The sequence below is a fragment of the Brachycentrus maculatus genome, unplaced genomic scaffold, assembly GCF_059751285.1.
Source record: "Brachycentrus maculatus isolate JH-2025_06_01 unplaced genomic scaffold, ASM5975128v1 h1tg000221l, whole genome shotgun sequence".
NCBI lineage: Eukaryota > Metazoa > Arthropoda > Insecta > Trichoptera > Brachycentridae > Brachycentrus > Brachycentrus maculatus.
Window position 1 is genome coordinate 65678 of NW_028280972.1, and position 13614 is coordinate 79291.

General features: G+C 30.0%; 1 protein-coding gene across 1 annotated transcript in view; it reads right to left on the reverse strand.

Moving 5' to 3' along the window:
- Positions 1-2177: 2177 nt before the first annotated feature.
- Sh (Potassium voltage-gated channel protein Shaker) overlaps positions 2178-13614 on the reverse strand; it is an 89925-nt gene continuing 78488 nt past the window's right edge. Inside the window, exons 8-10 of the mRNA XM_088264251.1 lie at positions 12945-13150; positions 8035-8199; positions 2178-2310 (exon numbers count right to left, since the gene is read on the reverse strand). Coding sequence (XP_088120377.1) covers positions 8042-8199; positions 12945-13150 — 364 coding nt within the window. The 3' untranslated portion in view covers positions 2178-2310; positions 8035-8041. The remainder of the gene's footprint in view (positions 2311-8034; positions 8200-12944; positions 13151-13614) is intronic.

The window sequence follows — 13614 nt, forward strand, 5'->3', positions numbered from 1 at the left end:
TCATAATCGATATGCATTTTTCACGACCATCATTGTATCAATCGATTATTTATAACTATTTATAACGATTAAACATTTCATAAAAAAGTCTCATTTCTTATGGTAAAAATATCATTGTTTATATTGATTAATGTTCGTTTTTGTAAAACTGTCTTTTTATTAGTGGAAAATTTTAGTCACTTGTATAGTTGAAGAGTTATTTCATTATAGAGCAGTAGAGTACGGCGGCAACAGCGTTGGAACTGCAGCTAGGCCTAAGTGTTAGGCCTCCTGAGAAACGGAGCCCTGATTTGTCCGACTCCCAGGCTGGTTGTGGCCTCATTTGGTTCCCAGGCAAACAGACCTCGAGGCAGATTGAAGCCTCGGTAGTTTGATCTCCTCAGCTGATCTGATCCAAGTCCTGCTCGATGAAGTCCCTTTGAAAACTCAATTTCAATCCCATGGCTGATAAAGGATGAAATGTTTCTCCGTGATCCCAGACTCATTAAGACCCAGTTAAAACTTGTTTAGTACAACTCCGATAGATTGAAGACAGTTTTGGTTTATTCTCAGGTAGGTTTGGGTGTAAATGGTGGTGATCTGGAATTGCTCGGATTCCAATTTGGTGGAGTGATGTAAGCAGCTTCAAAACAGGCTCCTCAAGGACACCTCATCAGCCATGACATCGTCTTCCACTGCAAGCGCACCGTCTCTTTTACTAAAGAGAACAACAGTAAATGATATTAGTCAAATTATAAAAATACATAAACAAAGGATTAACAGCAAATATAACAACATAATGCAGTAAATAAAAAATATTTGTAATATGTCATATAATGCTAATATATTCATAAATTAGTCAAACAAATAAACGCACTCAAATAATAATATAAATTATTTTTTGAGTTGAGTCAAAACCATTGAATTACATAAACGCATATCATTATTCAAATAATCGCATAAGCAATGTCTCAATTTTGATTTAACCGCCCAACCTTTCAAAAAGTAGGTAAAAATTCCTGGGGTTTTTATGTCATTAAAAGATTTCTTAATTACAATACTTATTTACAATGTACGAGTATTTTTTTTAAAACAACATACCCATTTATGACCTTTTTATATCCATTGAAAGTCAGAGGCTCTCATCATAAGATGTCAGTGCATGATTTTTTTGTAAAATATTCTGTTCAATATTTTTACAAATATATTTTGTATTGAATTTAATATATATCAACCAAGTCAATCATGAAATATTCTGCAAATGAGGTTGCCAGCAGTATTGACCTCGAAATACCAAATGTGCCGTATGACGTATTTGTACGCGTAGAGCAAGTAGGAACGATTTGACATATCACAAACGTTTCTACGGTTGCGGGTGTACTTTTTTGTACCTGGACGTACGCGATACGGCTGGTTGTGTTCGGGCGATAATATAACAGACGTATCACATACGTTCTAATGGGTGGGGCGGGTAAATCGTTGGGAATATTACAAAAAATCTATACTGACAATACAAAGATATAGTTTTTATACACAATTGCATAAAATGGTTGAGGGGAGTAAAGGGGAAGAAAGAGGTAAGCTATTTTACTAGCATTAAGTTCTGGAAAAATAAAACTTCATGTTATGGCTCCTATCCATACTTGAGTGGTGTAAGAGCAGTACATCCAATGCATATGGTGGTAACTGGATTGTGATTATACTTCTTTGCAGGGTGATCAGTCCTACGCTCCAAATTTATGGACACAGTAGTAGAATGCAGATAACCTAAGTGGAAAAGCTCAGAGGACATTACTTCTATTTGGGAAAAGGCAAGGAATAGTAGTTATTACAGGATAGGGAAAGAAGAAAAGCAACGACCACAAAGCAGCACTCAGGGTTGGACACGCATAATGGACTGTTAATTGGATGCTAAATTTGAAGAGTAGCTTAGATCTTGAAATACTAGTAGTAATATTACTTACCTCCCTATAATCTTTACTCCACCCAACTCAAGAGAGACGAAGCAAGGATAAAATGTAAGTATGCAGAAATGAACTTACACTGGTGAGTATTTAAGAGTTCCTACATTTCAGGGTTTCAAATATCAGAACATTTCTTCTGATTGGAGGAACTCTGTATGGGCATCATTTGTCATTGAGTTCTGAGGTAAAATGTAATTGTAGTACAGAGCGTTAAAGTATTCATGTCTCACGGGCCCCTTCTTCTTCTTCTTCTTCTTGCTATCATTAACCTCCTCCTCTTTTCTCTTCTTCTCTCCGCCACTTCCTATCTTCGCCAATCCCTCCAGCATCGCTACTTCTTCTTCTTCAGTTTGGGGCATTTCGGAATCTGATATACAAGCGCAATGCAATAAGACAAAAAAATGCGCAAGACATCACCAGGAAAAAGGAAGATGGAAATAAATCAGAAAGGTAAATAAATCAAATGACACAATGCATTTTTAACAAAAGACACCAGTTAAATTTAAAGACAAATGGTTTAATTTAATTGTACTGAGTTTTTACAATATGTGCAATGAACATATGTGAAAAAAAAAGTGTACGTTTAACAGTACATTATAATCTTTATATTATAATTGAGAAATTAAATAATGTATAACTGAAACATGCGTTCATTCGCTATTATTATGGAATTCTACTTAAGTTTTATTATAATTTATTATATTATACAAATATTCAGTTAATTTGTGTATGAGGAGAAATATTCAAAGGAAAATTTATTTAAAAAAAAAATTTAATCTTTTACTTTTCCTGACGAATTTTTTCCTATTTTGGAACATGATATTTGGAGTCTCAAGGTGTTTAATGTACGTGGAACATAACAAAACAAACATGTCTAAAGCTTATTAAAAAATATATAAAATGGCTGGTGTATATGTTCAATACTGCTTATTTTGTAAACAATATAACCAATAACTCCAGATTTTATATATTGTCCTGAATGTAAGCAAGTTTCTGTGAATTTAAGACGCAGTAAAATGTCATTTCTCTCGAGTCAATGGACTAAATGACAACAAATTTTGATATGTTAGTCTGGCTCTGATATAGATTCTTGCAAATTAAGGATGTGATAAGTGCCTACAAGATCATTCTATGAGGCACGGGCAGACATATTTTAATTTTGGAAGTGAAACTTTTAGGCGGCGATTCGATAATTGGACGAGAATGGAGGGTGAACTATTAAAGACATGTAATGTTTGAGGCGCATTTTTTTAGATGGGTTGAAAGGCTTGTCAACTCAGGGCGGACTTTTGCAAGCGTACTGGGAATGATTGTGGCGCCATCTGTACACGGCGAATGCAATTATCAATGATGATAGCGTAAGTTAGCATGATCAAGTACATATTTTAAATACTTGAAAGTGGTCAGGTCAGGAGTCTGAATAATCGGCGGGTATGTATGTGTGTATGAATGTGGAAAGGCGAAGACATATTAGTATGCCGTTCTTTCCACGAGAGGCGGCGTGATATTTAGTTAAAATAGCACGTTTGCAATTTTTGTTATGAAAATTTTGATAAAAAAGTAAATGATTAATTTGATAAACGAAGAGATTATGTGAAAGGAACATATAAATTGAGTTATACTTTTAATTTGTTTTTTCAGTTTTCGATTCCTTCATTTTTTGATTTACGAGATCACGAATGTTGAGATTTAAATTATTTGACTTTTACTTTTAGTAGTGAGGGGGTGAGCACGTTTAGCAACCGCGATGGAGGACCCGAGTTCGATTTTCGGAGGGGCCTACAGAAAATTATTTTACACTCAGCATTTATCTGACTGGTTGCCCTGCAGCCATATTATTGACGATCGAGATAACACTGCGTCGGTGCGATGCAGTGCTCTGTGCACCACTGGGTGGACATGAAAGTTAAAATACTTTTTTTGTTTCCGATATCGATTTTAGATTTTTTGACTATGTGATGAAGTAAAACTTCTTAGGCGGCGATTTAATAATCGATAATTGGACAAGAATTGAGACTGAAATTTGAAGGACGCGTCACGTTTAATAGGCACATTTCGTAACGTGAAAGAGAAGAAACATTTTACGTGGAGAGAAGGAGAAAGAGATCTATACATTTCAACGACACGGCAGTGGAGCAAAATAGAGCGACGTCAACACAACGATACAAAGCGATGTGTCGCGCATGCACGCATTGTAGATGAATAAGTCAGACGCAATAATATATGAACAGCTGATGTACCACGCGTTTTGTAAGTTATATTTGTCATTGTGTTTTAATAAACCTAACGAACCAATTACAAGACCCGGAACAACAATGACTCCCAATCAAAGTTCTCTCTAAAATATGAAACCCGTAATACTGAACGGATAACATGGAGTAAGCAGTAAAACATGGAGTAAAGGATCACTAATATTTATTTTCATCTCCCTCGGAATAGAAATCGGGGCTAACAGGACGGTAGCCAGACGCAATAAAAACTTCACTACTCTACCGTGCCGAACATGCTAAAATATGTTTACTTCAAAATATATATTTAAAATCTAGGTCGTAAGAAGTATAAATCGTCATCAATTAATTTATATATATATATATATATATATATATATATATATATATATATATATATATATATATATATATATATATATATATATATATATATATATATATATATATATATATATATATATATATATATATATATATATATATATATATATATATATATATATATATATATATATATATATATATATATATATATATATATATATATATATATATATATATATATATATATATATATATATATATATATATATATATATATATATATATACTGTTTCTGCAAGGGTATGTGTGTGTGTTAAATTTATTCCACAGTTTTATAATGATTTCGTGGAGTCTAAAATGTAGTGATAAAATAAAATAAATAAATATAGGAATATTTTACAATTACAGTAAAAATAAGGATGGAAAAATTAGGGATCCTGGATTTCAAATAAATACATATTTAAATAATAAAACATACATTGACCCCTCTTACGTATACTATCCTCACCAACAAATCGACAATTTCGAGATGTTCAAAAGAAAAATATGTTTATAATTTACATTTGAAGCACTAACATTGTGATTTTTCATTTTATAATTACAATGTTACTTTGTTTTAAAATCACAATAAATATTTTATTATTATGTCTACCGGTTTCGAAGCTAACCGCTTCTTTATCGAGACTGATTAATACTTGATAAAAAAGCGGCTAGCTTCGAAACCGGTAAACATTATAATTAACCCTTCACTGTTTTTTTTGCATTACTGCATGACTGCATTGACAGTTCGTCTTCGAGAGACAAGTGAAGTTATTATTTTGGCGTTCATAGCGCGTCTTTTGGCTAAATTATGAATTATATACGTGAGTTATGAATGTATCCAATCAGTAACAACAAAGAATAATTGCTTATATTTTAAAGAACGTTTTAACACTAACCTTTGGGTATGTAACAAATTTGATACACTATGCAGTGAAGGGTTAAGTTATAATAAAATATTTATAGTGATTTTGAAACAAAGTTACATTTTAATTATAAAAATATGTACATATCGCTCACTCCTTTCAAGAACGTCATAAATCAAAAATCGTCAATTTTCAGTTGTGCATGTTTTCGGAATGCCCAGAAAATGTACTATATCCCAGCAAAAGAGGCATATTTTTAACTTAATATTTACCTGCTACAGGGCAGAAAATGTTGTTTTTGCATTTTGAAGAAAATGTATTGTTTAATTATTTTTATTAATAAATTAAATATTTTTCAAATGTAAAAAAAACCTTCAGGTTTTACCTATAAAGATCTGTTGCACAGTAAAAAGTTCAATAAGTGGCTTGATATTTATTTTTAATACATTGTGTTATATTTTAAAACTTTAAAATCGTTCTCCTGAAAAATCAAGTATTTTGATTTATGACGTTCTTGAAAGGAGTGTGCGATATGTGTATTAAAAAAAATCAAACGGAATATAAATCTATCGGACAATAAATGATTATTCGTTCAGTCCTTCTCCCGTTTATTTTTATCGATTACTATGGTATATGTATTAGGGGTCGATGTTGTATTATCCGCAGTTTAAGTAAAACCTGTCATCTTGAAAAATCTTAGAAAGGCAATGAAAATAACAACTGATTAAAAAACACTTTAGGATATTCGAAGAAACAATGTTGTAAGTACTCGCTACAAACAGCAAAAGTAAATTAGAACGCACTAGAAGAAGAGAAAAAACTTTATTTTATTGTTTTTCCCGAAAATATTAGGAAGAGTTATTTTAGGTGGTATGGACATGTGGAGCAAATGGATAACGAGAGAATGACTAAGAAAATATATGGGGCGAATGTGAGCGGGAGAACAGAACGAGGACGGCCAAAAAAGACTTGGCACTATCAGATCAACCAGAATTTAAAATCTGGTCGTGTCAAAAGTCTGCGTAATAGAAGGGCATGTATGACTAGATGTATGGATGTGAAAGAGACGAGGAGTGTGGGACAGAAGAGTGTGGCGTTCCATCTTCTCTGACTACCCCTGCGGAGAAAGAGCGTGATGGTAGTAGAAGTAGTGAAATTCCTATTCTATGTTTTTACAGGACCGAAAAAAAATCTTAAGGAAAATGTAAACGGTATAAAAAATATATTTATTTTAATTATTTTTTGTGAAAATCGTGTAGATGACATTTTTTGTGTACAAAAACCTTAATGGATGGAAAATTTTAATAGGGGTATTGAAAAAAGAAACACTTGAATTTTGTTTATTTTTGTGCCTCCGCAATCTTTTGTGCAATCCACTTCCGTGGTGTAATAGGTCAGCGTGTTTAGCTACCGTGCTAGAAGTCCCGGGTTCGATTCCCAGGGGTAGGCTAGGAAAATAAATATAAGTGATTTTAAACTATAATATTTATTTAATAATATTACCATAGACTGGTCCCTAGAGTGCCGGACTAATTATCTTACATTCATATAAGTAACGATCAAGATAAAATTGCGTCTATAAGGGTTAGAAGAAGATTTTTTTTTGTGAAAATCATGTGGATGACATTTTTTTCATACAAAAACCTAAATGGATGAACGTAGAAACTTGAGTGTTGAAAAAAATCATTTTATTTTAATTGCGATTGCGAATAAAACAAAAAAAACGTAAAAACAACACGTAAACAAAAATCGCGAATAATGTTAAGAAAATTAGCGTTACTGATCGAGTCAAAAATCGAATGACATTCAACGTAAACTGGCGGTAAAAAAACGTTTAAATATAATATAGTAAAATACAACTTAGTAGACTCAAAAAATCTGTGTTGGATATAAAATTAATACATAAATTAAAATGGAGCTCTACAAATTAAACGCCAAATCAATAAATAATGATCAAAGGCAATTAGCGGGAAAATGTCAAATCCAAGTATGTGCGACCCGGGTTTTACTGTAGTAAATGATTTTAATTAAAAACAAAAATAAAAGTTTATTAGTTAGATTTTATAAGTATTAGTAAGTACGTATATGAATAACTTCGTTATTTAAAAAGAATATCTTTTCTCACCTACGAACTTATTTAATAGGCAATTATCAAGTAAATATTGATACAAAGCCGGTGAAATATTTACACGATTCTTTAGAACTATCTTGATATATGTACTAATTTAGATTCGAATCTTTTAATCAAAGTAAATAACAGTATAAGGTATATCAAACATTTCAAATCCAATATCGAAGCGTGTGATAATGAAATCACAACAATTCGATCTAAATGATACGTATGTACTGTATACAAGAAATTTCGTTGTGCTAGAACGTGAATACATAGTTTAGAAATAATTAAATTAAATTAAATTTATTAATTATACATAGTTTAGAAATATAACTATAAATAAGTCGTACATACGTAACTCAGTATCTAACATTTTTACCGTCATTTTTTTCAAAAGCAAATAATACAATTTTGGTGTCGAATCTCACAAAAAATATTCGCATCATCATTGTAAAATCACTGTGATTAATCTTATATTATATTAAATATGGTAAGGGTTTGTGAGTATTTCTACTTACCTAGTAGTCAAACGTCAGTTTCAATACTGACGATGTTGATGTTGTTTTGTCGCAGGTTGTTGTAGGTTTTTCTGCAGTGGTTGGGTCCAGCCAGAAGCATGCCTTCTTCTAATTCCATGATGTCAGAAGCGGAGTCGCTGAGAGAGGTCTTCTTGATGTTCTGGCCTGTAAATTTAGCCAAGAACCCTAAGATATTTGGACTTGCTTGGCGCGTTATACATCTAAAGCTCTTCAAGAATTTAGCCAGGAACTCTAAGATAATTGGACTTACTTGTCACGTAAAAACTGCTTAACAATAATTAAGTTAGAAATCTTAAGGACTTGCTTCACATAAAGCAAAGATTCTTCAAATGTACCAACAAAATCTTAAATGTACCAAAAAAGGACCTAATTGTAAGTTTAAGGTTAATTGAAATCGTAAACAGCTAATAAATAACTGAGCTTTAATTTATAAATATACAAAACATCTATGGCATATTTTTAAGGATTACTATTTTAGTGGCATACTTGATACAGCTAATATTAGCGCGCATGATAAATTAGAATATTTTCACCTAATTATTGAACTAAAAGCTATCATTCATAAATAACAGACTGATACACGCTGTGTATTTTATTAGAGCATAAAAAACAAGGTGCATAAATTTTATGTCAATAGTACAAACATCATGCGTTCAACTGTTTTTGATTACGACTGTACCAGATTTAATAATGGTTTCTATGAATATTGGTAAATAAATAAGTAATAAAAAAAAAAGCTAACTGGGTGGGTGAATGCGGTGAATGGTTCAGGGTAATACATGGCGGCGCTTCTCACAGCGACGATCGACACGTTATCTACCTTCCTTTATTATTATTGGTATTCATGATCTTACTAGTATTTTTTTTCAAAATTAAGTAAATAATAAATAACGCATAAAAAACTTTAAAAACGAAGTGAATAAGTTTATTTTAGAAATTTAAAGTTTTTTCTCGTGATTTTTGAATAGGTTGTTTTTTTTTTAAATTATGGAATAAAATATTAATCATCCAAGTCGAAATAAAGTATGAGGTTATTAAGTTGAGATATTACTGGGACATAATATTGAAAAATTAATTAAAAGCAGCCATAAATATTAAAAACTTAATATATATATATATATATATATATATATATATATATATATATATATATATATATATATATATATATATATATATATATATATATATATATATATATATATATATATATATATATATATATATATATATATATATATATATATATATATATATATATATATATATATATATATATATATATATATATATATATATATATATATATATATATATATATATATATATATATATATATATATATATATATATATATATAAACAAGAACATTTTACATCCTATATTACATTAAATACATTCATGCAACATTTTTTTTTACTAAAGCTTGTATAAATATATATATATATATACAATAAAAAAATACCAATAATAAATAATAAATAAGAAAATTAATATATGTGATGCTTTTGATGATGAAGAGTTTTCATTTTTATTTTTAAAATCACAATTATAATTAATTTTGTTATCATTTTCATTGATTTATATGCTAAGTATAACCTCTGCAAAGTGCAAAAATGCCATGCACAGTGAAAATGAGAACATATTGGCATACGTATATATAATATTGTATTTGCAGAATAAGTAAGTGTTATTTACATTATTGTCATATCTAGATTGACAAGGATGTAAAACATTGTATTCCGTAACACACAATTGCGCACATGGATAAATATGTAGATTAAATTTACAGTTAGTAATGTCTCTGATGCTTATTCAAAATATGCTTACGGAATATTATTTAAAAACAAATTAAATTATATAATAATTATAATAACGGAAATTCAGTATTTTTTATTTTTTTTTACCCAAATTCAATATTTGAAAAAAAATGTTATTTTAGCTTACTCGGGGTAAGAGTGGGGTATTATCACTATTGAGTTATAATAATATTCAACTAAAAAATCGACAGTTTTTTTTATTTGTAGTTTTTAGAATTAAGTTTTTTTTAAACTAATTGATTATTAAGAAAATATACCTATTGAGCAACATACGTAGAAAATTTATTTAGAAAAATCTTTATTGATTCTGAACCACGAGAATAAAGATTTTTCATAAAAGTAAAACATTATGTTGCCGGTATTCAAGGAAACTGTAGATTAGGATTAGAGAGTTTTAAAAAATACATTTGTCTCGTCTTCAAGGCATTTACTTAGAAGAAATTAAAGCAACATTAAAGCACTATCAAACAGTTTAAATAATATATTTTTTTGTTTTTGTTTTTTTTTTTAAGTTTTCTTTTGTTTTTTTTTCGTTTTTATTTTATTTCTTAATAAACCAAACATAAAATAACACAATATTTAAATAGATGTTTAAAAGTAAAAAGTAATTGAAAGTAAAATTATTGTAAACACAAGAAACGCATAAAAGTAGTTGAACCAATAAGACAAATGGAAACAGAATTATAGGCAGGTATTTTCCATTACGCAATTGCAACTTTGTTGAAACAACAATTACTTAAAAGCCGCTTTGGAAATTGCGAAGCTTTAAATGCAAGGCGTCATAAATACATTTGTATGCAACAGTTTATTGAAAGGTGTATCATACACTGTAAATATAAGTATTTTCCTCAAAGTAATCAAATAAAGCATTATATATTAACTATTCAAAATAAAAATAAAAATTACACTATCAAATTGTAGTTAAAATATCAAAAAATACATGAATAAATTAAGTTTTTTTAATAAAATGCTAAAATTCTATGCATTTCATTGTAGGCATTAACGTCGTTACCTTCAATTCCCTTAGATTATTGCGAAATTGAATCACAAATAATATTGTTTTCTGTAATTGACTCTTTTTATATTTTTCATTTATTTAAAAAAAATAATTTCAGTTTTTTAAAAAATAAAACACATAAATACAAATACAACAAAATAAGAAAGCTAATAATAAAAATACAAGACAAGGTACATTAATAATAAATTTACTAGACTAAAAGGCTACAATTTTTTACTCTACAAGGCTCTAATTTTTTTTGCTAAAAATATCATTAAAATGCATTCAAAATTATGTTTATTTTAAATAAATTGTTTTCTAAACAGAATATATGCATAGGTATACATACATACACACACACATATATATATATATATATACATATATATATATATATATATATACATAATATATATATATATATATATATATATATATATATATATATATATATATATATATATATATATATATATATATATATATATATAATTAAAATTGGAAATATTAAAAATATATTCACAAAGTAACAATCACGCCATTTTTATAAAAATCAGTCAGTATTGAACGAATGCTTGGAGCTAATTTAAATATATAGTTTACAAAAGCCGGATGCATCCATTTTTATATATTGTATTTCAAAGTAAAATTTCGTATGCGTAGGGCTAGCTGTACCCGACTACGCTTTGTTGTGGCTCACTCTATATATAATATGCCAAAATACTCTATATATAATATTATATGTCTGTGTGTATATATTTGGGCTTTGCAAATTTTATTAATTAATTTAATAAGGGAAAATGTAATTAAGAATTAGATGATGATTGAATAATATTGAAAAAAAGCCATCCTGAAGAAGCTTGTGATTTTTTTATTTTATGTATGGCTTCGTAAAATCTAGCCCGTCAATATGCGCTCAGTTGAAAAGCGTGAAGTAGGTCATATTTTCATTAATATAAATTGAGGTTCAGCAGAACTTAAAGTAGAAAATAATTGAAAAAAGAAAAACAAATCTGACAACTTTGTTGCATCAATTTTCCAATCATATGGTTGCTTATGCATCAAGTTTCTAGTATGGTAAAATCAGAACATTGGAATCACATGTAATATTGGTTTTAATAAAAAATTAGAAATTTTAAATAAAATAAAAACAGTCAAATGAAATCGTTTCCTTCAGGCACAGATTTACTAGTAAGAAAACTAAGTATTTATTTACGAAGTATGCGAATCAGGGGTGAATAAAAAAAATATTTTGACTCCATCCAAAAACAAATACACTCGGGATATCAACTTCAACTCCGACTTCACAATATAAACAGAGATTGTCTTTTTTGGCAAACTTGTTCAAATATGATTGTAGATGATATATTTATGATCGGATGCCAAATATTGCGATTCACGTAGTTGAAATGCGTTCCCTCAGACGTATGAGTGGAAAAATCGACGATGAAAATATTAGAAAAGAATAAAAGGCTAAACTAGGTATAATTGAAGAGATTAAAAAAAAGGTGTGTAAGGTGGGTTGGAGCGAATGATTAATAAAGCATATTTGAGAAATGTAAACACGCCAAAAAAAGATTTTAGGTTCTGATTGATCTGGTCGTGTCAAGAGTCTACGTAACCAGAGGGCATGTACGATTGGATGTGTGAATGTGAAGAAAGCTAGGAGTGTATGTTAGGATAGAAAAGCGTAGCGTTCCATACTCGTTGCCTACCCCGGCAGTATTAGCCGTGACGGTAGTAGTATACATACATAGAATCATTTGAAAAGTAAATGATATTGGCTTCGATACATAATTCGTGGGTAAGTTGTTTTTTGTTTTACACCGTTAGGGTCGTAGTCGACGAGATGGCTAACATCCGTTCAATATCTGACTGTACGACTAGACACGTATTTTGTAATGACGTTCATGTGGCCACCGCTAATGCTAGTTCTTGAATGGACTAAAGTGGCGGTATACGGAGGGCAAGGGTGTTTACGAAACTAACGAATATAAATATCAATGCAAACATACAAACAATTCACATTCAGCTTTGTTGCAGTAGAGTGTGGTGATGGTGTCGATACGTACATTTGACTGACTCACCTAATGTCCCCGGGAGGTAGGGACAGCTGGTCACGTGGTTGAAGTTTTGTGACTGCATTTCCTCCTGGTCGGTTTCCCTGTGGTAGAAGTAGTTGAAGTTGCTGACGATAACTGGTACCGGCAGAGCGATGGTCAGCACGCCAGCAATGGCACACAGAGAGCCGACGATCTTTCCCCAAACTCCGACGGGTCTGAACAATCAACAGTCACCGTTACAAGGTTGCTATCAAAACATACAAAGAACTACTACACTACATTTCATGTTTGTATTGGTACCGTGATTCAAAGTTTTGCTGTTTTTTTTCAGGGTAAACTTTCTAAAAAGGTTCTACGTCTCGCGAAAATTTCCCAATATTTTCAGAAAGGGTGTAAAAAGGTAATTTTTTTAATAGGTCATCGCTTTAACAATTCACTATCAATAATATTATTACTGATGCTTATAAGATAGTTTTCTATAATGGTGATGTCTTTATTTTTTATTTTAATCACAAAGGTGTTCTTCATACTAAATGTCTAATTTTCTTCTATTTAATTAAAACGAGTATAATCAACCCAAATTCAATATTTTAATGATCTAACTTATAATTACATAAAAGAGAAGACTGTTTTTTTTTCAAATGAAGGATCTTTGATAAACTTGGGCGCCCTTGAGGTA